Source organism: Dromaius novaehollandiae, chromosome W (assembly GCF_036370855.1).
Source record: "Dromaius novaehollandiae isolate bDroNov1 chromosome W, bDroNov1.hap1, whole genome shotgun sequence".
NCBI lineage: Eukaryota > Metazoa > Chordata > Aves > Casuariiformes > Dromaiidae > Dromaius > Dromaius novaehollandiae.
In genome coordinates, this window is record NC_088130.1 from 15,630,980 (window position 1) to 15,658,524 (window position 27,545).

The 27,545-nt window shown below is 38.4% G+C and overlaps 1 protein-coding gene across 2 annotated transcripts; it reads right to left on the reverse strand.

Annotated features, from left to right (window-relative positions):
* LOC112978764 (ubiquilin-1) lies at positions 1–26,732 on the reverse strand. 2 transcript variants are annotated; one of them, XM_026092458.2, is made up of 11 exons: positions 26,318–26,732; positions 14,777–14,928; positions 10,850–10,965; positions 9,419–9,681; positions 8,438–8,596; positions 7,521–7,761; positions 6,902–7,044; positions 5,856–5,939; positions 3,388–3,503; positions 2,892–3,060; positions 1–1,193 (listed from the first exon to the last, which is right to left on the reverse strand). In XM_026092458.2, the coding sequence occupies exons 1-11, from the start codon at positions 26,717–26,719 to the stop codon at positions 1,041–1,043; spliced, it is 1,998 nt and encodes a 665-aa protein (XP_025948243.2). In that variant the 5' UTR covers positions 26,720–26,732; the 3' UTR covers positions 1–1,040. The 2 variants fall into 2 exon arrangements, with proteins under 2 accessions (XP_025948243.2, XP_025948242.2); XM_026092457.2 differs by having other exon boundaries at positions 1–1,196.
* Positions 26,733–27,545: the final 813 nt, after the last annotated feature.

A 27,545-nucleotide genomic window follows, 5' to 3' on the forward strand; every position in this document is an offset into this window, starting at 1 on the left:
CAAGATGCTTAAAGATTTTTTAATTCATTTATTACCTGTGCACAAGAGAAGTAACTACCAATAAAAACTCAAAAGATATACAGTATTTTTTACATGGTGGTTAAAAGTAATTAGAATATCACATGACAATGAGTGAAAGTAATGCTTCCAATTACAAATCATAATACATGTTAGAATCTCAATGGAACAAGCCAAAAAGCCTTAGAAGCAGTTTCGGAGCACAAGGCAGTGCTCCTTTAATTTGCACAAAGGTTAAGGTAATTTACAGTTAATCTTTGTGAATATTGAGACAATGTTACAATGCAAGTTTCTGTACAATTAGATGTAAAGAGATAACCAGAACAGCAATTCTAGTATATTTTAAATGAATTTGCCTAAGCATTTTTGCTGAGATGTTTACCAAAGATGCTGGAAGATTCTACACTGAAAACATGTCTTACAACTTTTTTTTTTTCCTGGCTTTTTTTGGTTACTTATAATTTCATTCTATTGCAATGTGTAAATTTCTAGAAATGAGCTGTCTCCATTGTATATATTGTGTTTATACTTTATACAAATAAAAGCAAAAATGGTAGATTACTCAAGTGGTATAAATCTTACAGCATTTTGCTAGCAAAAAATACATGCCGAAGTCACAATAAGCAGTATTGGTACCCACAAATTATAGCTTCAATTAATTTGTTCCTTTTTAATTTGTATTCTACATAAATTACTACTGAAGGCTAATGTTTAAGTAGTAAATAAATTCGACAGTTGTAGGTCAGACAAAACCTGCTCACCCAACTGTGAAAGCTGATATTGTTTCAAAAAATCACAAATAATGCAGAACAAAGAAGTGTGATGCATGCAACAACTGAGTGAAAATGCACTGATTCCCACTGTTTGAAGAAAACTACTGCACTCCACCTTAAAATGCATCGGACTGATTTTAGTTATAACAAGACAATCCCAAGAGTCTGAATGAAATAAAGCAAGTATTTTAAAGATTTAAGAGCTGTTATCAAAAATAAATTACATTTTTTCAAGTTAAAGAAACACTGCTATGAAGGCTGAGAGCCAAGCAGCCTTTCAATAGCTGCATTGATATCTCCTCCTGTTGCTATTAGAGCTTGTAAGTTTGCTTCACGGTTCAAAAAGCCCATTGCACTCAGCTGCTCCAGTTGTTGCTGAAATCTAACTTCTGGATTTTGTAACTGCTAAGAAGAAAAATGTCAAGCTATAAAGGCACAATACACATTTGGCAAAGTACAGGATTTAAACATAGTTCTGCACCACTCCCTGTCTTTAGTGATTTCTGAATACAGCATTTCCAAGTTCCCCAAACTAGGCTATGATATAAATTCAATCCACAACTGAATTACTGAGCAAGTCAGGCTCACCTCAAATTTTAAGAGTATCTACACTTATGTGACATTTTTGAACTACAGGAAGTGTTGCTTGTTTGACAAATAAAAAAGAAAAACAAAATTAAATGAGGTAAATTGTGTCCTGAGAACAGTTTCTTAAAGATGTGCACATAGATCATTTTTGAAAATGAAACAGTTTAATCTAGTAACATGGGACAGCAGGATTAGGATGACCTCTCTGTTGGCAACAGTGAATGTGGCAGGCTATTTTATTCTTGGCATAAAAATTACTTCTTTTATAATGATCCAAGTATTCACTGACCTAAATTTACCAGAATTCTAGTTGTCAGAAAACTTCAGCCTAAGGCAAACCGCCAGCTGTGCTTTATGGGTTAACCCTGCTCATACATAAACTGATGGCAAAATTCTCAATTATTTCAGTGGTATGAACTTCAATTCACAGGGATTTCTGAAACACGACAACTGCATGAAAATAATACGCTTTAGGTATATAGGGCTGGAGTAATACTCGGAAGTCACTTTTTGAAAATCAAATCAACAAAAGACTTCTGCAGCTACTACTAATTTGCCTTTTGTTCTACTTAACAGTTTCATACACTGAGAAATTCCTATCAGTATTTAAAATCCACATAGCCTTCCATATCAATGCAGTGTAAAGACATCAACTGAAATTAAAACTCCCCTACCATCTTCTTCCCCCAAGCAAAACTAAACAGAATACTGAATTTGTACTGTAAGATTCAGCAAGATCAAAAGTGAAAAAATCAAAGGGAATATGGTTTCCCACAGCTACACTGACCACCACTGTTTTGTGGTTAGCTAAAATAAAACAATAATACAACTATTTTCCTCTTAGATCAGCAAACTGAACTGACTCACCCTGTGGCAACAGAGGAGGTAAGAGCAGGACTGCGCCTTTTACCAGCAGTCTGCTATGACACTGGCTACATACCCCGGGGTAAGGATGCTGTTTCACACAGCCCCCTTGAGATACCTCTCCACTGTTAGGAGTGCGCCTCCTTTAAATCTGCTCTTGCTCAGCACTCTACAACCACTTGCAAAGCTGCCACCCTTGCTGGAACCCTCTGGAAAGCCTGAACTCCACTTAGGACATTAACACAAGGTACTGTATGGCCCGGACCTACAGAATGGCATGTAACATCCTGCAAATTCAGTCCCCAAATAACCTGAGCGTGGCTATCCTGAAGCATGGGACAGAGGCTTAATCAAAGCTACAGAATATGGGCCAGCAATGCAGACACAAAACACAGATAAAGGTGTTCAGTACACTTAAGCTGTTAAGGGTGTATAACAACTGTTCGGAGGACACTTTTACTCTTTTACTACTTTTACTCAAGTTTTTCTAGCAATTATTTGCACAACTACAACACTTTTGAGCCTCCTCTTCTCTCCTTTGGCCAGAAGTATTCAGCAAGCTCTCTCCTCAGCACACTCTCCTCTCTAATGGTCTACATTGAAAAATTCCAAAAGAAAAGAGCCCTAAAATATAGTGATCTACTTTACCTGGGCATTTGCACCAGCAAGCGCCTGCAACATCTGCTGGACAAACTGCTGGTGACTAGGTTCAGCAGCTCCTGATGCTGGGCTTGTATTTTCACTAGGAACAGAACTAGGGACAGTGGACCCTGTAGGAGCTCCAGTGCTTCCCAATCCACCTAAACCAGGATTAAATCTGCACAGATGACAGAAAGAGAAATACATCATTTTAATAATGAAAAAAACTTAACCGTAATGTCGCTTCCCATCGTATCTTTAATTACAGAGTAAAAATCCTGTCAAATAAATGTAGGAGTGGATGACAAAGACCATGCATCACTGTTTAAAAAGTGCTTTGCAGACAAAAACATGACAGATTCTAAAACAAGTTTAGTGAAACTAGAAAATGCATGAGGAACAGTCTGTAAAACTGGATAAATCTCTACATCTAAAAGGAAAAGGCAAAAAGCTGAAAGAACAACACAACACAGGAGAAAAGTTAATTTGTATGACAAATTCTTACGCTGGTATAAGTCCTGGTGCTTCTGTTGCTAGTGTCTGCAAGCCCTGCTGAATCTGTAGCAAAGCCTGCATTGCTCTAGGGTTTGACATAGCTGATAATGTGTCAGGATTCTGCATCTAGGAACAGGAGAGAAACCCGTAACTGAATCATATACAGACATTCAAAGTTAATCTTTAACACCAGACATTTTATATAATCTGACATGCTTTCAGAACTTGCTGTTTCTCAACTTTCTATTTCAATATTTACATTAAATCCTTGAGATATTTTTCTTTTTTTGAGAAAACTTTTACTGGAGGTGCTCCCTGGGCTGGAACAAAGGCTTCCAAGTAAGGAATACGTAAAGAAAAGTATTTTTCATTACCTCTTCTAGGTAATGAAAACTACCTTTTCTAGTCTTCTTAGACTTTATCATCTTCCAAAGTCATAGGAGTGTATTGTCCAACGTAATTTTAAAATTAGTCTCCTATATCATAACTGCTGGTAAGCCACAAGGCTGAATACAACGAAACTTGATCAAAAGATATCTAAGAGAGTTATAAAATATTTATTTTTCCTAGCTAAATTCAAGCCACAGCGGTCTGCTCATGACAGTTTGTGCATCTGTTCACATCTATAGTGCAATCACAGCCTACAGACATACAAACGCTGTACAAAACATACTAACAAGCAGATGTCTAATACTCGAGAACTATCACTCTACTGCAACTTCAACTAAAAATTGGTGTTCACATCTGCAGATGATTTAAAAAGAAAATCCATCTGATTTCTGAAATTAAATGTCCAAAAACTGGACTATTTTAGATATGAAACCCAAACTGATGGCCTTTTCTCACCTCTGCTTAGAGATGCCACATGTAAGTGAAAAGTTATTTGTTTCAGTCACAAGTGAGGCAGTCTTGGTAGCCAGACCGGCTGATTAATCTTAGCAGCCTTCACTTGGCAACTAGACCAAATTCCTTCCGCAGCAAACATATTTTTGATTCACAGAGAACTGCACAGATTAAACTTCCTCTGCTGCAAAAGAGAAGTGCAGAATAGGGCACAAAGAACAAATGTTGACTCTGTCATGGAATATGAGTGTGTTATGAGACTTAAGCACAGCATGTTTTTACTATTCTCGATTTGTCTCTTGGATTTTTATCTTCCTGATAGAAAGAAGTCAGCTTCACAGCTGGTGAAATTTATCCAAGTTCTTAGTGAATGAAAACATTTTAGGTTTTCTGAAGTAAGCTGCTGTGACTACTTCAAGAAAATGATCTTTAAGCCATGAATTACTGTCTGATATTTGGAGTTGTTTTACAGAAAACTGTGGCCCAACAATTCTCTGAGCATTTAGGTGACTTGTATCTTATCTCTGTTAACATTATTAATTCTAGCTGTAGATTAGCAGCAATTCTTGGTAAGATTTCATGTGAAAGGAACAGATAAAGCAGTTCACAGATAAACCCTGAAGTGATACCGATGGAAAGAGATACCCAAAGGAGGCAGAAAGGATTTCTGCTGCCTCTGCATGATATACTAATTAGCACTGATTTACAGATTTCAAAACACAAATTTGGTATTAGCTCCTCAGATACTACTGAGTCATCATAAAGCAGTGTCGCTATGAAATGCTACAACCATTCACCTGCTTAAAACAATTTATAGAGTTTCTTCTGAACGCTGAACTTGCTACTTTAATTCGTATGTATGTCAATAAATTACTTATTTTACTCATAATACTGACTGCCTGCAATGAGATCCTGGCAACAGACATCTACTCTGACTTGCAAGGACTGCCTAATGATGGAACTCCTGCACCGGATTATATTTTCAAATCCTGAAAATCTTGCTTACTTCTATGTAGAGTACACAGTCCTATTATATACACTGTGACAACCAAGATCAAGCATATATCCAGGCTGCCATTTCACTGGTATTAAGAGAGGAGTCTGGTGGTATGGCAATCTTTACAGGCACATAACTTCAGAACCCACTCCACTTCTTTTCAATTAGCTCGTGATTTGGTGCTTTCAGGTCATGCTGTAAGGTCTCTTTATACAAAAACTTAGGCAGGGTGGAGGAGGTATAAGAAAAGCACAGTAAAAGCTGATTTTAGTAGTGGGAAAAGCACTGATCTTTTTCTTTAATTTGCAAAACAAACCATGTAGCAAAGAGGTGTTCTCTGACTGGCGCTCCGTAAGAACAAGTCACTCCTAAACAAAGAAGCAAGAGCAAATCAAAGCAGTTGCACAAGCTACAGCCGAAAATATTCACTAAAAGTCAGGTTTTACTTTTCAAAAGAAGAAAGAGATGAATCAAGCACCACTTCATCAAGGGACAATCCAACTTGGTGTCTGAAGCTAAAAAGAATATACATAACAGAATCTAGCTTTTAGCCAAATCAAGGAAAAACACCAATTTGTTGCAAAAATTGCTCATTGAATTGCAGACATTTATTAACGACAGCTAGTATCACATCTTACTTGCTGAAGAAAAGTAGGAAGATGTTGTCTCATTTGTTCCTGAAGTTGAGGATTTCCAGCAAATAAAGGATTATTCAGCATCATCTATGGGACAAAAATATGTAACTTCAAAGATCAAGCAGTAAACACTAGAGTGGATTTTAAGACAACTATTTACCAAACACACATCATACAGAACAAGATAATCATCTATGAAACTAACTTCACAGAATAATTACCTCCTACTTCTCTTTTGGCTAGGACTTCTTATAAACCACCAGCCTGAACACTGACTGAACTGATTGATCCCTCTTACCGCCCCCACCCCCTGCTTTAAAAATAAGAACAGAAACAAAACACTTTTTAAGTGAATGCTGTGCCAGATCCTTGCCAAGGCACCTCATTTATGTGACAAGAAAATCCTTTTCTGGTCAGACAGTAGTGACAGCTTTCCTGTAAACATCATCTGCAAAAAGGCAGGGATACCTTCCAAAGTGTTTAATATACAAAAGATAGTATGTTTTTCTTAGTTCAAGATTTGACTCTGGATATTATTGCTGTAAGTAAAATTGGAAAGCACTTCCGTGATACCATTCACAAAACAGCAGTAAGCATCAGCACTTTCTTTTATAGTGAGCAAGGGTCACTGATGAGAAATGAAAACCAGATTAACACCAAGATATAGCATCAACTCCTTCCACTCCACCTCTCTCCTCCTCCTTATATTTACTCACTAGGAGAGCTATTTTAATATATGATCAAAGCATTTGTTTTGTCTAACTGGTTCTGACACTAGGTCACAAGTTTAGGGCTGTACAAATCATACACTTACAAGTTATTTCAGAATAATGCCTGGCATGACCTCCAACTACAAATTGAAGAAGCTTACATAGGTAATAATTTCAGTGAGCTAGGCTTTTACATACTTTAAAAACTGGACTATTCACAACAAACAAGTGATTGTTGAGATGTTGGCAGAATTACCATACAGTGAAAATACAACCGTATCAAACTCCCTTTTCCCCACTTTAATGCACAAAACTAATTGCTACATCTAATGCATTTACCTGTACTGCAAGATCAGGATTCTGGCTTAATGACTGCATCATGCTTCTCATGTATGGTGCAGACAACATATTCTGCATAAGCTGTGGATTTTCTGTTATCTGCTGTAACAAGCTCTGCATTCCTGGTGTGTTGAACATACCAGCTTAAAAAAAAAAAAAAAAAAGTAAAAGGCCACTTTAGTAAATATACTGTCTATAATCAAATGAATTAGACTGCCTAAAACTGGGATATAACTTCTTCATTTTTAAGAGTTTCAGTCCCTTAAGTAGGCTTCAATGTGGTTCTGCTCACACAGATGCATCTGTCCTAAAAACAAGTTAAGACAGAGGCTGTATCCAACACGCAGTTCCACTAAGTGTCTACATTATTAGCTGTTTTCATGTTTGGCTCCAAACGGGAAGAATATCATTCACTTTTTCATTTTAAGGCAATACACAAGTACTCTGAGTTTACTTTTCTTGTTCTTTTTTCTACAAAGGACTTTGATACTAGCCAAACGTTCTATGAAAGCAAAAAACAGTAAAAAATCTGAATCAAAATCTTTCTTTCTGATAAAAGAATCAGTTCAGCAAATTCCTGCATATGTACAAATCTATACAATTGCAACAACAAGCATACCTCCTAGTCCAGGTCCCAAATTTGGTATAGTTGAGCTCTGTCCTGTATTGCCAGAGGTGCTATTTCCAACATTACTACCGCCACCGCTCTCTCCACTGGTGCTGGTACTTGTGGAACTCTGAGAGCTCGACTGAGGAGCCCAGGGATTTGGTAAAGGATCTCTATTTTCTGTACGAGACGGCTGGCTTTCCCCTCCCGATGATGCATTGCTTACTAAAGAAGCAAATGGATTACCTCCAAACTACGGAGGAAGGAAAAACAAACACGTATCATCTATTAAAGCCAACTATTTTGAAGTGTGTTAGAAATAGCAAGTTACCTTTCCAAAATTATACATGAAGATAAATGTTGATGGCTGCTGATCAATTATACTCACCAGTCTAAAGTAAGTCATAAATATTTTGAAAAGATACCAACATTGAAAAAGAGATACTCGCATCTCCAAAAAATACAGTAACATTTCTTTTTGAAAGCAATGTTGCTACTATACTACTACTTTGATCACAGTAAGATTGCATCTTGCATAGTGGTTTCCAACTCAAAAACAAACTTCAAAGCCTTTTTTCTTCCCACCTTAAGTTTCAAGTTACTAAACACACCCTTAAAAATTTTTGCTGGGCCTTGGAATTTTGTAAGTCAAAGAATTAAAGAAATTTGAATTTAGAATATCTATTTAATATCAAAATTCATTAACTTTAATATAGCTTCTCAAACCCACAAAACAGTATCTTTATTCCTTCAAGCTTAAGGAGCACAGAATTTTCAGAGGAACAGGACACACAGTGACTGCAAGCTTCCTGACTTCAAGCTTCAAGAAAGTAGATTTTGTCAAGTACCCATTTGAAAAGCTACATCATGTACCTTTCTTTCCCTTCAAGAAAGGTCAACTTTTAGTGGTGCTTACATGCATTTCTCACCTGTTCCTGTGCTGCATTCAACATTGGCTCCTGAATGTCTGTGTACATACGTCGCAAGGCATTGTATCCACCCGGTATACTTTCAAGGTTGCTCAAGGCTCGGTCTTGGTTTCGCATCATTTCCTGCATCATTGCAGGGTTTCTAGCAAGTTCTAGTGTCTAAGGAAGTGGAACGTTTAATCTGTATTAATAAGAAATCCATTCTAAAGTGAAAACGTCAGCATTTGGCATTACCACAGTTACTAATGTCTAGCTCAGTCTGAACTTATGATTAGAGCCAAATCAAGATGTCAGCTTAGTGGGAGTCAACTAGACCTGATATTTAGTCAGTGTTCTGCCACAACTGTTGTTATGCTGGTTGGGTCAGAAAGCATGACTAAACAGAAAAAAAGAGCTTGAATGTACCATCCTTTTCTTTCTTCCCCTTTTCAACACAATATATCCCTACCGTTTCTAATATCAGTATGGCATGCAGTTTATAACATGAACTTTAAAAATAAATACCTCAATTTTCAAAAGCCTCAATTTGTTTCTTGATACTGTCTACCACTTAAGGCATGCATAGGCATACTTTATGTACCTTGTAACCTTAGTAGCACTCAGAAGTACTCACAGTTAGATAAACTGGAAATAGTAGTGTATTCTGGAGAATTACTACTTCTGGTAAAGTCATTATTGGCTAAACAGAAGATTTCAAGTGCACAGTGACATTCAATTCTAACTCAGAAGATAGGGTTATAAAGTCATCAGTACCTTTCATAACTATGCTGCAAGTTTTCTGAATTAGCAGCCTATTTCAGACACTAACAACTGGAAATAGAAACATCAGCAGCCTACAATGACCTTTTACAGATTTTTTTAACATGCCTAAATTCCTCTACCATGCTTCAGCACTCATCTAAGCAGGTCCAATTTTTGCTCTGTTGTTCGCAGTTACAGTATAATCAAAGGTCATGAACTTACAGAGATCTTTCTACATACCTGTCTCATTATATCTGGATTATTCAGCATGTGACTGATTTCTGGATTTCTCTGTATCAGTTGCTGCATTTGAGGGTTGGCCATAATTAACTGCCTCATCAGGTCAGGATTTGAAAGCATGCTCTGAACAAATGGATTTTCCATTATCTGAACCATCATTTCCGGGTTGGACATAAGTTGTCGTTGCATCTGACTTTGCAGCTCTGAAAAGTTTGATGTATTTAAGCCCAGGCTGCTCAGACCTGCCAAACCTCCAAGGCCACCTTTAAGAGGATGAAAAAATATAATTGAACTTTCAGCTTCTGGTATACTTCTAAACACATCCAGGATCTTTCTAAATACAAAACACTTAAAACATATCCCACACTTCAAAATAATGAAACCCAATGGAAATTCCATTTTTGCAAGGCTGTTAAGGTGTCATCCACTGAGATGTTTGTTTCTTTAAATAACAAGACACTTAACTAAAAATCCAACAAACTGCATCGGAAATATAACTTGTTAAAATTCTAAGAGCTTTTCTTCCCCTTTTTTATAGCTAAGGTACAAGAGATGTTTGAGTTTTGGGGTGTCAGGTTTATCCCCCACACTTTCCAACACATTCATAATAATTATTTATAGTCTAACCAAGAGCAGACAGATGACCAAGAGAGATCTCTTGATACAATGCATATTCCCTATTCTAATTAAAAGCAGAACTCTTCTTTCTGAAGTGTTACCAAAAGCAAGTAATGCTCTGAATTCTCTACCTTTGCTGAGTCCAAAACCACAAAAGTTTCAGACTTTTAGAAGGTCCTAGTCAGTCTGAAGAACTGTTTAAACCTAAAAAAGCAATCACTTAACACGGTTAGCTTCTCTGATTCTACTTTTCAGAAAGCAAATGAGATTAAGAAGCATGAATAACAAAATCCAGTGTGGCTATGGAAAGAGACAGTATTTTTAAATCAGTAGACTGTAAGCCTCTGTAGCCTCTTTATTCCCGGAACAGATGATTGACAATCCTATCAGACTCGGAACTTGAGAAACATTTGCTCCTAAGATAGCAGTAATTTTGTTACTTCTGTTCCAAATCTTGGCTTGATGTTATGGGTCCGACTTCTTCAATACTCTCCTCAGGCCAATTTAGATATGCTGTTAAGGAGCAAACAGAGACTGCAAGGAGTTTCATTACCCACAGTGCCAGAACATGACATCAGGTGCACCTTACCACTGAAGATGACACAGCACAGGTCTGTGAAGTTCTGTCTACAAAAATTAAGGAAATATCTTTCCCCTGATAACTTACTGATCGGAAACCTTTTACAATCAATACCACAGATTTTTATAACCAGTAATTTTTTTAAGTCCTTTTTACATGAACATAAATCTCCAGAGACAATTAGTTGAATCCTAAAAAATATACCCACCATGCTACCTAACAAACATTCTTACCCAAGCCAAAAGGGTTGCTATTTGTTGAAGCTGGTGTTGAGGTACTACTGCTTGACGTTGATGTAGTAGCAGTACTCCCAGTGGTACTTGTTTGTGGAGCTGGGTGGTCTTGTGATCTAAAAAAAAGCAAGTTAAAAAAATTACAAGTTTAACAGGGTAACTTAAGTCACGTTATTTAATGCAGTAATAGCGTCATACTTGAGAATCTTAATTTACATTTTGATTATTTCTCAAAAAAAATTACACTATTATCTCTAGATGGCTTCCTGTAACAAATCATCCTCAGACATTTGTAATGTCATCAGTTCTTCAGAACAGTAGTTTCAAACATTACAAAAATGGATGGGCATCACTGCAGCCACTACAACCTTTTCATCCTATGTCTGGGACGCCTGCCAATGAATTGTTTCCTCAGTCCCTACCTTGCTTTAGGGATCCTTAGCCTTACCCCAGCTGTACTCCAATTCCCTCAAAATCATAATGATTCCACGCCCAGGGTTTAAAGAAAAAGCTAGCAAGGTCTAAGGCAAGATTTATTCCATACCACACCTTTAATAGGATGCCTCACTGACTCTGAAATTCAGTTAAAATCTTATTTCATCTCAAGGCAAATATCAGAATCTCCATACTCTTCAACTAAGAATAGGGTACCAGTGAAGTTACACAAAGGTAAAGGCACCATAAACCGACACAGGCACTAAAGGCCACTTGCCCAATTCATATGCTCACCATACCTGTCTATTGCACAGGCATAAGCACAGGCAGTGACACGTGGTGAAACAGATCAAGGAACTGAGCTGGCTGAAAGCTAACCTGGTCTCTATTCAAAAGCAAAGAGGCTAGTTTTACACCCTCGTCAGTTCCCCTATCTGGTTCATCAATGACACACATGCATGTTTTTGCAGAACTACAGAATAAAATAACTTGTACTTACTATGCACTAAGCCCTCACAGAAAGACTTGAGGATTAGACAGTACACTAAATTTTATTCCTCAATTCATCTCAGAGTATCTTTCGGTGCAATAGAATTCTGTGATTATTTCCCTAAAGCAAAGGCCAAAAAAACCCATATCAAAACAAGCTTGAGAGATGCCTTAGGTCCATACTCCCCAAAGGCTTCCCCGAGTTTTCTGAGAGTTCTCTGACTTCAAGCTAAGCATCGCCATCTAAGTCATAGGCAGAAACCGAAGGGAGTATGAAATCCTGTGCGCACTTTGCAAGTTCTTTCACCAAATCAACAATGTTACCTTACAGTAGCCCATCTGCTAGTATACCTTGCTAATTTGACCATTATCCTTATGCCAAGCATTCTTGTGAATAAGTAAATAAAATGTGGCATGCCCAGTCATGAAGGTATAGGGTGCGATGGGGCCTAATAACCCCAGTCAAATTCCCAGTGATGTTCTGTGTGTGAACCAAAAGACATGAATTTAAGTCTACAAGATCTAAAAATTCTGCTACAGCTGCTATTAAAGTCCATAATGATGCCTATGAATTTGATTTTGCATATTTGAGTTTGTATTGATTTCTTGTTTACTTTCAGGTCTATCCAAACATATGTGGATACTGCTGAGTGAAAACCATACTAGAGGGAACTGTCCAGATAAAAGCTAATAATCCAGGTAAGGGGACACCTGGATACTCAGCTTTGAAATAGGCTGCCCTGATCTGAGACAGTGCGGGAAAACCTGGGCTCTTGCAGGAAGAAGGAAAAAAAAAAAAAAAGCATTAATACTCTGTAACATTAACAGCAACTACCAACATCGAACACAAGACTACTACCATTGGTCAAACAGCTGCAACTTTAATGGTCTTGAAGATCATCTGTGGCAAAGATGATTTTCTAATGAAGACATTTGGTTTCTTTTTTGTCTCAGAAACATATCAATCCTTTCCCCATAAGCAAAAAAAAAGAAAATAAGCATAAAAACCTCTTCAGTTCTGCAACTGAAAAACTCTCTTTTGAGATGCAACTCTACCTCTTGATGTAACAAGCAACAGAGGTTTTGCTGCAGGACAGGAAAGTAGACAAGAATGTAAAAACTGATTGCCTATTTCTGTATTATTTTAAGGTATTTATTGCAACAGTATTGTATAATCCATACCTATGAGAGAAACAATTACCACGCAGAAGAAATTTCTGCAACATTCCTAGACATAGATGGAAAGTAAAAAGAGAATATGGGAGTGATTTTCCTGAGAAATGAGTGTTTTTTTAAAAAAAAGATTGTTAAAATTGTTGTTTATTTTGATGTGGTACATTTTTAACTCATAGCACTGCCATTTAGAAACTGAGAGTATATACCCTAAAGATGTTTCTTTCAGTGACTCAAATTCCTGTAAAGCGCACATATTATTATACATCTACTTCAGAATTAAGTTTTCTTTTGTCAGGTTGTGAACATATTCTAGGTTTTCACTTGGAACCTTGTACTGAGAAATTCAATGCGTCTTCACTAACCATTGCTAATCACTACTACTTTGAAATTGTATTGGCCACCTTAAAGATTACAACAGAAGCTTGTATTATTTTAGAAGCTGTTTTCTGTAAACACTAGCATGTCATTACAAAACTATCCTTCTTTCCAACCAGGCTTGATATATAAAGATTCCCATTTGAAATCCACATATCTAATATTGTTTAGAAAGGAAAAGATCACCTTTTTCAGATCTAGTTTTGGAAGAGAACTTCTGTTAATTCAGATATGCAGCATCAGTAGCCACTGGCACTGCTATTTCAGTACTTATACCTACTGCAGATCCCAAGTCAAAAGTATCCTGCTATTGCTACCACATCTTATGAAGTCTCTCTGCCGCACTCAAAAGTGTATAAACAAAAAGCAGTAGTTTTAAAATTTATATATTAGCTAATACTGCTTACAAGATTGGGATGGTCACCAGGGCTAAATTTCAGGCTGGAGGGGGCAGTGGGGTAGGGCAAGGAAGGAAGAAGGGGAGTCATCTACCAGGGCTAACTGAAAAATATTTTGCAAGAGACAAGACTCCGGGACAGAGAAGAGAGTGCTGCTGGGACGCAAGCATGTAACTGAACACATCATTTTCAAGAGGTGCCTAAATTAAGGCTAATGCTGCATATTGGAGGTTTTTATTACTCTTAGGCCTTTGCAACTTAGTGAGGCCTAGAAAGGAAAGCGTGCTTCCTCTTTCTCATTAGTTTCGTGCTCTTTTCTCCACCATCTGAAGTTTTTCCACTGGAAAAGATCCTCACCACAAACAGGAGAGGCATAAGTAGAAAAGGAGCAGGAACGCTTTTAGACTAGAAGAGCTAACATGTTAACTAAGCAAGTTAGATTCAAATGAGGGATGCACTGTCCTAGTTACTGAAAGGATTTTTCAATTAATTCTTTTCCTTTTGGTCATTTCAAGGAAAGTTACATGCAGATGACGTAGCTCAACTTGATGTACCTTTCTCATCGTCATTTAAAAGTAGCCTCCCAGAAAGAACAATTCTTAAAATCCAAGACTTTCTGCTCAGCCAGATGAACTAGTTGCGCTACAGCAGCTGTCTCGTAAGAATTTTCTTTCCTTATTTTTTAACAAAAACGTGCACAAGAATTCACTACAATTCTTTGCATGTTAAAAGAAAAGCTGCACAGCAGATCTTCATGGACACCGAGAACTGATATCCAAGAAAACTATGGGGCAAAACCACACTGACTAAGGAACTGATGAAAGTGATTTTAATAGTAATGGTTTAGTTTAGAAGGTAACATTAAACTTTCAAAAAGTCTATATATGATATATGGGGTGCTTCTCTTGCTCAACAGTAGGAGCATTTTCACTGCTTTTGAATGTGTTCTGTAGTCAAATCCAGGTCTGCCCGACATAAAGCTGTTATAACTAGGAATTAAGAATATTTTTACTTCTTATGAGGTAAATAGAAGATTGTTCATCAGTAAGCTCACCTGTTTTGTGTTTTGATGACCAGGTGAACAGTGAGTCCATCATGAATTCCATGCTGAGTCAAAGTATCTTGATCCTTTAAAATTTTTCCAGCAAATATCAACACAAGTTGATCGGTGTGGGACTTGAAACGCTTAGAGATTTCTTCCTTGAACTAAACAAAGTTAATAGTACACAATTATGCAACTGAATATCAAACTATTAGATTTTTGTAATTTAAGGAAGGGCTATTTTATTCACATTTATTATGCTAAACAACTTGCACAATATGTTCTGCTTTACACAATCTAGAAATACCATTAAGTTTTCTCAACACTTTTTCCCCAAAAGAAGACAAGAAATCAAGTCATTCCTTTTCCATACAATAAAAACCAAAAGTGTCTGATATCTAGATCACCAGTTATATAGTTAGCAATAATCTGCTTCCACTTAAATGCTATACTGTGGCTTCAATCAGGCATGCATCCATGACACAATAAAAATATACTGGTACATATATCACTGACGCAATCCACTGCTAACATTCTGAGGATGGTATGTCACAATTCTGTTAAATCAGTCTTCATTTGTGCATTGAAAGGAGCAGTATCCTTTCTTCTCTCACGTATTTCTGCAGCCTTGCATGTGTCAAAACTAGCACTCCTCTCCATACAGTCAAAAGTTTCAAATCCCAACACAGCTACATGAAACATGGTTCCAGCCGTGGGCATGGTGAATAGCCACATATTTCAGCTGACCATAAAATCATACCTTTATTAAAACAACTAAATATGGAAAGCAATAGTATTCCTTCCTGCCTTCTTAGCCAAAAACAAGCAGATCATGCTTTGACTGAGTTTAACAAAGATTCATTATTCTGTAGAAAAGCACTCTCCCAGAAAGCAAAAAGTTCACAAAATGGAAAATGGGAAATACCTGAGAAAAACATTAAGAAATAACTTGATTATAAGAAAATCAGATAAATTTATTCAACATGATCACTCAGTAGACAAAGTAATTTTGAAAGGATCTTAGGCAGTTAGGAAGCCTTCTAGAAGTTCACCGTATTTAACACTGTTAAAGTAGTATGGTCAACTTAATTTTAAAAGGATCCCATTCCAAACACCCTAGTGAATTCTCATTCCATACAGGAACCCCAAATATTAATCTTGCAATAACTTATTACTAAATAATTATATTTCATATCAGGCAAGGAAAACCCTGCTGGTTTAGGTCTCACCTTCAGTGTCTAACTGAAAGGGTCGATATCATAGAAAGATTCAAAACAGACCCTAAAAGTGAGTCTGAGAGACAACAGAGGTAAGAAATCACTGTGCCTGGGTAGCAGCACATTTGGTCATTTAGAAGTCTGCTCACACAGAATTGTTCCAGTTCTTAGAGAAACAGTTTTTAAGCTAGCCTTGATACTGGTAACATTTAGACTTGGAGGCATTCTAGAAAATCATGCAGTCCATTCCTGCCCAAAGCAGATTACTTACCTAAATTATTCCTGACGTTTATCTAGCCTGTTCTCAGAGATCCCCAGTGACTGAGACTCTCTAACTCTTAAAAGAAATCTGTTTCAGTGCTTCACTATCCTGCTTCTTCGTTGTCCCGTCCACCATAGACAATGCAAGCAGATTGTTCTCCTCCTCAGGATAAAGGACTGCGGCAAGGCTAACCTTTCCTTGAAAGTTATGTTTTCTATTGCAATCATTCCCACTACTCTCTAGATATCCAAATCCAATCATATCTTTCTGTAAGTGCTGGGCTCAATATTCTACATAAATTCTTATCCATATTTAGCAGAACAAAAGGAAAAACTCTTCAGCTTGCAAGCTGTATTCCCATTTATAAGAAAAAATGAAAAAATCCATACAGGAAAGTTATCCTTAACAATATACTTTCCAGTTTATCATAAAAAATAGCAGAAACCCTCAAAATTTGGTACAAAGTTAATACATAAGAATAAAGAACTACCATATTGTGCTAGACCAAAGAGTAATCCAAACTCATTTACTATCATATTTTCTACAATATGTTGTAACAGCAAATTCCCCAACTTAGTTGTTGTCAGAAGGCTGATGCTGTAGGATAATGGCCATTCAGATTACTTTAACTTTATTCTAAACCAAGTCTTGTTACACATTTCTTGAAGCAGCTATTTACCATAAGGTCAAAGAAACAAGACACTTATTATAGAACATAACCACAGAGTATCTAATATTACCAATATACAGGCAACAAAGCACATACACTTCCCTTTCTCTGCTTAACATGTAGCCATGGTAATTAGATCATCTGCAAACAAAACTGCAGTAAGAAACAAATGCAACAGCCAATGTACCAGGACAATAAAAGAACTCCTACAGCAGTGTATGTGGATGATCCAAAGGGCAAGGGATCTCTTTCCAGCCAGGACAATAAAACTGTTGTGAATACTCAGTCACTTCCAGCTACCTGAAGCATATATCTACATTAAAAGGCTAACACAGCTGCAAAAAAAGTCAAGTCTCTTCACCAGCATCCCTTGCATTCAGCACAACCTCACAACTCTAGAATGAGAAAGTTAAGAACAAAACTGACACTTCTGTTTGAACTTTCATCCACAACAAAAGACCATACAAAACCTAGGTTACTATCTTATATGTTTTGCAAGTCAGTCTCCTGATTACTGTTAACAATCAAAGATACCATCAATAATAGTTTAACACATCTACAATCACACTATTTTTTTTCCTGCTGAGGCAGAGGGAAGCAAGTAATTTATATATCTGTAGAGTCCTGAAAACCAATTTCATTACAAGTGTTTTTTTAAATTGACAGCATCTAACATGTTGCTTCTGAAAAAGCTATCAAAATATAATTCAGACTTCACCATCACCTGATCTTTGCCAATAATGGAAGAATATTAGCTGTGGGCTGGAGTTTGTCATAAATCACTACTGGTTGCACTGTGAAATAAAGGTGATGGGGATGTGTGGAAGAGAGATCTTTTTACCATCCTCTGTGGGCAAACACCCCTCTTCATTGTTCTCAGTCTCACTGTTAACTGTAACTAAGTTGCAAGACCATTCCCCCACAGTAAATAAAAAAAAAAAAAAAAAAGGAATAGAAAAAAAAGTTTCTTTAGATTCAGACAGTGAAAGGATCAGAGCAATGACTGGCAATTCCACTCTTACTCCCACAGGCCTTATCTCTGTAGTTTTTATAGGACTCCTCACCATTCTTACTGGCAACAAATAATTCAGGGGATGAGGTGCTCCAGTGCCACAGTAATGAAAACAATACAACTTCTGCAAGCTGTTAGATGTGAGCAGTGAAGACAACTAGCTTCATTTTCTTTTCCCTAAACAGAATAGCAAATGTCAAACTAGTACTATCATCCCAAGTGCCTCAAATTAAATATACGCAACTGACAACAAAGAGAGGAAGAGAAAGGAGAAAAGATGGTAATTAATACCTATTTAGGCTGCTGTAAGAAAAGAAACTCTAGAAATGGTTACATCCTCAATTTGTAGAACTGAGCTAGATAACTCTAACAGTAAATTGGAGGTAATGCTTTGTAACAGTTTGTCACTTGGGGAAACCAGAAGAGGAAGTTCAAAGTCTCACCAACTCGCTGGAAACTATGTCCGATTCTCCCACTGCACTGACTCTTCTCTTTTTATTAACATGTAGTACTATAAACAATGGCTTCAGTAAAATTGTTTTACTGTTCAAAAATACGAGTTTTGTAATAATACTATGCATTGTGATAGTAAAGGTGTTTGCTTTTATCCAAGCATAAAAAGGGGCTTGAAGATGTAAAAATAAATAAATAAATAGTATTTTGCCATATTTGACATATAGCACGTTCACAGAAACTTGTTCTTTGTACTGCTTGAGTAGCTGAATTCAATAAAAATAAGGTAAAAAGTGATGTTAGTTATTTAGATGTAATAGTAGCATCAGTGGAAAGACTGGACAGAAACAGAAGATTATCCATCTAGATAGATAGCAGCCTGGTTTCCTTAAGGAAACAAAAGCATTCTTAACCAGAGTGAATTAATTCAAGGTTACAGACTTCTAAAAGCATGGTAACTTGTAGATTTGACATGAATTAAGAGGAGCTGAAGCTAGTCCTGTTGAAGCACCTTGCTTGCATTAACAATTTACCCTAAGTTAATTTGTTTCTTCTTAATAATATACTACATACATACATACATACATATATATATATATATATATATATAAATAAAAGGATGGGAATAGCATAATTTTTCACACTGAGAACACATTTAGCAACACTCCAACACTTCTTGTTTTCACTCTCACTGGTTTCCACGCCAAATATCCTCAAGTTCACAGGACCTTAAAATAAAACTCAACCCAAAACTCTGCTAGCAAAATTCCACTCTTTTGTTCCAAGCTAACAACAACAACAACAACAAAATCAGAGTCCACAAGTGAAGTAAGGACTTTTATTACACCTGCTCCGTTCGATTGCCTCTGAAGGTTTTTGCCACATGTAGGTGAACACAACTCTGTTGATGCACAGTTCTGAACAAACGCAAAGGGAATCCAAGCTGCATTCTCGTAACTGAGCTAGTTCTAGTAAACTTTTGTTTTGTGACTGAACAAAGCAAATGTCTGAATACACATGAAGTAGAACAGCTGACTAAAAGGGACCTTTTTGTACAGACACTTTGCATAGCAGATCCATACTTTAAACATGAACTTGTTAACTTCTGACAAGCTGGCCTCGCAAGGCTCCATAAAAAAAGTTATCCCAGATGAAGTAAAAATCTTAAAACAAAACTGTCTTTTGATACATTACCACCATGTAACAATTCAAAAGCTTTTTGCTGACTCACAGTATGCCATCAAAAAGAGCAACTATAGTAGCATTACTGTCCATTCACATGAAAAAGTGCCATGAAAAAAGAAAAAAAGAGAGGAAAACAAAAATTAAATTAAAAATATTTTCCCAGTTCCTCTTAACCTTGGTTTCAGTATCAGTCTGAATGAGGTCTCATGGAATTAAACATTCGACACCCACTGAAACAGGCTCCTAAAAACTGCAACTGCTTTGAAAATACTAAGCTACAACTTTATCTAGATAACAATAAAAAAGAAACAAAGTTGCTGACTCTTCCCAAACCAAATTCTGTTTTTAACAGGGTGGTGGATGACACGGAGGCAAGGGTTTGTATGTGGATGGCAGAGCTAAAATTTACATTGCCCGCAGTCCCTTAGATCACAGTTCTATTGCAAAGACTGATTTTCACATGACATTACCGTGTTCAGAACTGTTGCTTCAAGTCGCACCCACCATGACTTAAACTTTCAACTGCTATTCCTATTAAAATGTGTAGTTAAGTGCATTAACTGGATTCTAGTCTTTCTTATACCCGTGTCCCAGAAGTTTCAACAGAGAGTAACTGCAGACATCTGTAAGCTCCAGACTTCTTTCATACAACAGATTTAATGGCTGCAGGTCTTCTTAACCCAAGAAGTAAAAAAGAAACAAAAGGACGCAAATAGTTAAGTTTTACAATACACTCAGGGCAATATAACTGCTGAAAGGTACAGTCTCCTTTCCTCATGAATCATATCTGGTAATACAATTGTGAATTAAAGTGATTCAGTGAAAACAGACACATTGCACAACTGCTGGACACTATACAGAAAGAAGGACAAGAATTTGTGGTTTCAGGCAGGAGATCACTTTTGGCACAGCCTATGGCTTACAGCAGAGGAAGTGCAGCTATAAAGCGCACCCAAAATTAGGTTTCTGTCAAGCCTTTTCTGACTTTCGTGACTCGACAGAGGGTTACTATCTTCCTATGCCTAGAAGTTAGCCCTTGTCGATTATACATGCCAATTGCAACCAAATCATTTCCTCAAATCTCTGCAATCAAGTCACATCTATCAAAAAGTCATTTCAAGAAACAAATCCAGCTTCTTGAGTTTCCAAGGCTGGTAGTCCAGAAAAGAAAATTGAGACAATGCAATCTAACCCTTCCAGGCAGCCTTTAGCAAGCCACTCCATTCCTCCGCACCTTGAGCGAGGAGGAAGGATTAGCAAGCACTTACCTTGGTAAAGGCACTCTGCAATCTAGCGATTAAAAGTGCTGCACTTGCAACATAGTAAGTCTGCTCTGGAGCAAGTCACAGATTGGAAAGGGGCATAAAAGGATCATATGTAAATAGTGATTCTCGTAGTACAGCTGCACGTTGAGAACCAAGCCTTACACTCGTCTTTTCACGAGACAGCACAAGGTGCTTAATTTTTCTACTTAACTGGAAAGAGATTGGGCAACATCCATTTTTCCCGAGGAAAAACTGCCATTTGACTTACTGCCAATAGAATTCTTACTCATTTGACCTTCTAGGTAAATTTCTCTAAATTGTTTAGCTTCAGCAAGTTTTAAATTTAAAGGGATACAGAATATAAAACATGAGTGAACTACACACATTACAGCTAAAATTTTTTTCATCCTGTTAGGGGTAAGGAACTATTAATCTCAGCAGCAAGAAGTAGTCCATACAAAAGCATTTTTCCTCATATCACCATGTAACCCACAATTCTTAAGTTTTTGTCCCAAATTCAGTCCGGGTAGTTAGTTGCCCTCCCTATATAACCGAGGCTAATAGCCACTAGGTTGAGAAGTTGACTGTGCTTTAAAAGAAGCATATAGAATATTTTACCAATATACCTCTGCAATAGCTGTTCATCCATTAGGGTGCTTTTCGCTGTTGAAAATTTTAACAGTATACAGGACAAACTTCTAAAGTTTTGTGATTTTTACGAGACTGAGGATGGCTGATCCAGACAAAACAAAACAAACACACGGTAAATCAGAGTAGGGAGGAAGAGTGTATTTGTGCCTTATTTGACATGGATAAGCAGTTAAACAGATTAAAAAACTGGAAATGTCAAAATGAAATTGTTACTCTGCATAATAGTATTTGCATAGCAGAGATTTCAGAGTATTATTTCAAAAGATATAAATATCCCATTATATCTGCTAGTCATTTATCAGAAAATACTTAAGTACCTACGTTACATAAGTGCATCTTTAAAATATCCATTAACTAACCCAACTGTCAGAAAAGTCAATATACTGCCTTCTAAAGGTTTCTATTTCATCAGAGAGCAGTTTACCATTGTTCTAAATAATTTTTAATCAAGTTTCAAACTCTGAAAAAAAATGACTTAGGTGCTGAATAGTTAATCAAATAGGGTTTCTTTATCTCAAAGAAACATGAATAATCAGAGCATACTACAAGGCTGACTCCATAAACAGTCACACAGATGCATCAGTGATGTGTTTCAACACACTCAGACACAAGACAATGGAAAATCCAATGCTTTAACTCTAGTGCTAAACAATCCATGCACTCAAGTTCCTCGAGTGCCAACAGAAAGCTAGATCATAATAACAAAAAAGAACAACAGATTGGACTACTATAGAGTTTCAACCTCTTTTGGTGGTACCATTCAGTAATCCACGGACTACAGGGAAAACACTGAGCCAGAACTGGATTACATTAAAAGAACTGAAACTAAACTGACCTTATGAAATAAAGCACTATAAGAAATATTAAAAGCATATGCGAGTCAGGAAAGAGACTCTACTACCAAATCACCCAGTGCTCCCCTTAACATATACACTTATGTGATCTTTATATGGGGAACGTGGGCAATCTGCGATTGTGAGAACCAGGCACAAATCTGAAACACTGGATTTAGAGTTTCAACCACTATCTTTAGTCCATATTCAAGTTTTAATCAGAGGATACAACTCTGCACAGACCTCCACTTGTCAGAACGCAGTCCCAACATAATGTATATAATTACACATATAATTCAGTATGTCAGCATTTTATTTTAAACTGAACACAAAACAGAAAGCACATATTCCAGGAATATAATTAGTTTACAAAATATACTGTAAGATGATAAATATATTACTATTGAAAACTATACCCTCTGCTGGAAAAAATTACATAAAAAGGTTGAAGTTAAATAAAAATGAAGAAAATAGTTGAAATCGTTTTCTACGGTTGTATGAACTAAACTTGATTTTACTAACTTTTCCAAATAGATATTACCCTGAAATTTTCAGATAATCTTAGAACTGACAATAATTCTCTGTGGCTTCTGAACTGTGGGCTTCTAAAATTAACAGTGCTCTAGGCCTAACAGTTAAAAATACAAGGCAAGCCACATTATTCTGTTTCATAGTTGCAGTGTTTGCAAAATGCCTAACTTGATATCTTGCAGTCTATATACACATTAGCGGATAGTAACTCTGAATCAATTACAGTAAAACCCTGAACATTGCAAATTCCAACAGTGGGCTGTGTTGGCATTCCAAGAAGTGCACCATGAAGCCTCAGCAAGCTTTAGCTTCTCTAAAATCTTCCTATAGATTAAATGGACTAAACGAATAAATTGTTTTTCCCCTAACTTGTTCCAGCACCTCATCACTCCAACAATTCAAGTCATTCACTAAGAAAAGATATTAATGCATGAGAAGTCTGTAACATGACCGCTCAGTCGCTCTGTTTATAAGAGCTTTACCAAAACACGCTGTTAAATTAAGTTTAGTAAGCAAGGAATTGCATGGACTGTATTGCCATGACCTCACAAAATAAACCAAGCATGCAAAAAGAAAAAAAATGAAAGACAAACAGTTTTACTGAGCTGAAGTCTCCCATGTATTGGAATTCCAAGTCAGCAGGCTCAGCAGTTAGGTATTCATCTACCTAACGTGAATAGAAGTCTTTGCACAAAACGGTGTACGGGCCTGCAGGTTCAGTATCATATCCAGTCAAGAAAGCAAATATTTAGTCCGCGTCCTAATACTGAGCCAAGCTGTGCTCAGTATAATCAAATAGGTTCTACGGAAAATAAAGATGGATGGGTGGCACTTGCAGTCAACTGACCTTCCCGAGTGGTTTGTAGTTAAAGGTTATTTTCCATTCCAAGTTACATACTGCCTGTTCTAGATGTGCAACATAGGATCAACAATAATAAACCTTCTGTTACTTAAGTCTTCCAACACAGGAAAATCTTCCTCAGCTTTGAACAGTTGCTAACCTGATTTACATCAATGGAGCAACATAAAATACACTTTGCATAGCCCTAAATTTGGCCCCAGGACCCAAAATATTTACCTAAAAAATCTCAAGAGTTATGTTCTGGCAGTATTCTGAAATGACTATAAACAAATAAAAAAGGAGTCAAGTCACTGAGTCATAATATTAGCTACAGAAACATAACCAAATGGCTTTTATTTTGCTATATGAGTTTAGGCCACTTTTTTTCCTCACCTGCAAATATGGCAGACATTGCTGGCCGGTCTGTCCCAGCAAAACAACCCACTTGTTGATCCCAAATGCATTTGAACAGATGTTCAATTTGTTTCTTATTTGAGACTAAGCTATTTTCAGGGCTGGCACTAGAAACATCACATCTATTGTTGACGTTTATTATTAACAACAGGTCATTTTGACAGTTTAAGAAAAACAACCAATACTAGTCACACTACAGGGACTGCAAGTCTTGCATTTTTTTTGGTGCTAGCTGTGACACTGTCTGGGAATCAAAGCAAACAGTGGTCCCACAGGAGCAGCAGCAGTCTTATTTCACAGGAATCAAGATTCAATTGTATAACTAATCTGATAATAGCACCTGAAAGGGATACCAAGACAACGTTAAAAGTTTAAGATACATGTAAACAATAAAGATATGTTAAGCAGTGCTTTCTATTAATCACTTAAATCTGTATGACTGTTTTCAGTAAAAATATATGTTTTAATTAGTTTAACTATTTCAGTTTTTGAGACAGTCTACTAGGAAAGCTGGCATTTTCACCGGGTTCATGTTTGAAATAATCTTCTTAAAGTCATATATATTACAAAATTCACATCTTACGTGAATTTGTTTATAACTCCTGAAGTATCTAATCTAATTGCAATCAAACAGCTTTTCAGGACAAATACAATCTTTAAGTTAGATAAAATGTATGATGTTTTCTAGAAAAAAAAGGAGTACTAAGAATTTTAGAGCAGCTGCATTGATGCTATTCACAAACCTATGGAAAACAGTGAAGTGAAAAAGTGCTCATTTCACACTGAGATTCCTGGGAAAGTGCTGGACAGTATCAAAAGCAAACACAGGAGTTTCACCTTTGGGAGAAAAGCCTAGAAATCAAGCTTGCAGACAGAGTAGCAGATAGCGTGCAATACTGCAGCTGCCAAAAGACCACTGAAGACAAGAGAATAATCTCACCTTTTTGGCAGCTTCAGAAGAGACCTCAATGAAACTTATGCCTGGGACACTGATGTAAAAAAAAAAAAATGAATCTTGAACTGCCCCAAGAGTAACAACTTGAAAGAAATACTAGCATTTTGTCTCTTCACAGCAACTAGGTGGGGCAAGAGTCCGATATTCTAGCCAGGGTGCTGACTCTACACTTTATGCTCACCTTCTGTATTCTCCTCTGAAAACAACATAGTATCTTTTGGCTCATTAATAACTAACAATTTCAAGCTCTAGACACCAGTTGCACTCTTTCACGTGTAACCTGTTTTTCAGGAGGGTTTGCAGTTACCAACTATGCAAAAAAAACCCCCATGAAGTCAAACTCAGTTGTGTACATTGAATTTCAGAGAAATTTTATGGAAAACAAAGTAAGCTCTAGGTCTCCTTCCAGGAACTTCACCTTCTGCAATATTTTAGTGTACTAAAGTCTACATCCGTCACAAGCCTCTAGCTTTGCAGGCACCTGCCTCATACTTTGACTTTTTTATGATTTGTAGCTACGTAATCTAAACAAATGAAGGCCTAGTCAATACTTGCATGGAAGGCCTCCAAATAAAAAGCATTGCAGGAAATAAGTGTTGATGATTCAGTAGGTGTCACTGTTTCTGTTGAGCCAAAGGCACCATGGGACACTGACTTTCACGAGAATACAGAACAAAGACCCTGACAACCCAGAGTTCCCGGACAATACCACAACACTAACTACCATATCAATAAGAAGCACAGAAGCTGCGCTTTATTGGCACTGCAAGTTTTACAAACGTGATCTAAAAACATGGCTTCTCAAAAATTAAGACATCGCTCGCCATGGCCTACTCATTCTAAGGCCTGTTTTAGACCAAGAGAGCCAGTAGCACCGCAGCAGCACCGCCGTGCAGGTGCAGGTGACCGCACAGCCTTCCACGGCCGCGGTAGCCGGCCAGCGGGACGGCTGCCGCCAGCCTGACTCAGCTCGACAGCACAACTCAGAATTAGGAAACGAGCTCCATCCCCCTCCCGGCCCCGCTCGCAGCCCCGCAACCATCAGGAGCGGAGCCGCCGAGGCAGGAGGCGTCTCCGCCGCCGCCCGCCCCAGAGCAGCTCGCCTGGGCTGGGCCGGGCCGGGCCGGGCCGGGCCGGAGCTGCTTTGTCACCGGGCAGGGCCCGGGCCCCGCAGCGTGGGAGGCGGAACCACGGCCGCGCACGCTGCCGCCGGCGGGGCCCGGCCCGGCTCGGCTCCCGCCAGGCCGCCGCCGCGGCCCCTCACCTGCCGGATGCTGCTGGTCTCGGAGACGGCGAACTCCTCCTTCTCCTTCGGGGTCTTCACCGTGACTTTGATGATCCGCGGCTCGGCGGCGGCGGAGCCCTGGGCGGGGGAGTCCGGGGGGCTGCGGCCCCCGGCGGGGCTGCCTGCGCTCTCCGACATGGCGGGCGGGGCCCGGCTGGCTCGGACCGCGCGGCTCCCGGCGGCTGCGGGCGGGCCCTGCCCTGCGCGCCGCGGCCTCGCGCCCCCGCGGCACTCGCTCCCGCAGCGCCGAACGGAAACTACCCGGCTCGGCCGCGGCGCGCGCTGATGACGCGCCGCATCGGGGAAGTTACTAGAAAGGGGAGCTGTCTCCGCGGGCGTGGGCTCCCCGCGCTCCCCCCACAACGCCGCCGCCGCGCGCATGCGCCGACCGGCCGCGCCAGGGGCGGGGCGGGGCGGGCGCCGCCGGGCCCGCGCAGGCGCAGTAGGTCGCGCGCCGCCCCAGCGCCGTGAGTGCGGGAGAGGCGTTGGGTGCGCTGTCACGGGCGGCTGTGCGAGGCTGTGTGAGGATTTCCTCTGAGGAAGGAGGGAGAATACGAGCTCTCTACAGCTTCTGAACCTAGAAGAGGATAGTTAATTCCCTTGGCTTTTAAGTTATTTAGCAGCAGTTTAAGGGTAAACCCAATATCTCACTAATAAACATTTACTACTTTAAAAATAAAATTACACAGCTAGAATGAAACCTGGACCAAACAAATCTGTCAATTTTAGTACCAATTTAAGCTTAGTACCAAATAAGTTACCCCAAGTCACCAAGTGAGGCCCTAAATGCCAGGAAGTTGTAGTGCCAGCATCCTAACCATCTTTTTGCGCCAAATGCAGACACCTTTGCATGCTAGAAGCAAATGCCCTTTCCACCTTACCTTTTAAATTATCCCAGAATTACCTTTTGCCACACCAGCCTGCCTCCTCTGGTGGCTTGGTCCACAACAGGGATAGTGTCTCAGGCACCCTGTTTAAGTTGGTTCAGTTGACGTTAAGTTGGCAGAGTGTAATACAACACGGCTCCAGTCGTCCAAAGCATTTCCACCAAACCAATTTAAAATCCGTTAAAAGGTTTTAAAACTGGAGTAGAAAGAAACAGGCCTCAGGTACATTACCGTACAAGTAACTTACTTCTGAACAACGCTCAAATTCACATGGGGAGCTTCCACACCAACATTACAGTTAATGCCGCACTGAGGTTGCC

What these genes read in the sequence shown, in the direction of transcription:
- LOC112978764 (XM_026092457.2), bottom strand. Translation starts at nt 26,719, where the DNA reads ATGCGCGCGGCGGCGGCGTTGTGGGGGGAGCGCGGGGAGCCCACGCCC. An exon ending in GTCATCAAAACACAAAACAG is followed by an intron (nt 10,966 to 14,776) that starts GTGAGCTTACTG and finishes GCTTTTTTTTAG; the next exon opens with ATCACAAGACCACCCAGCTC. An exon ending in ATCCTGATCTTGCAGTACAG is followed by an intron (nt 5,940 to 6,901) that starts GTAAATGCATTA and finishes TTTGTCCCATAG; the next exon opens with ATGATGCTGAATAATCCTTT.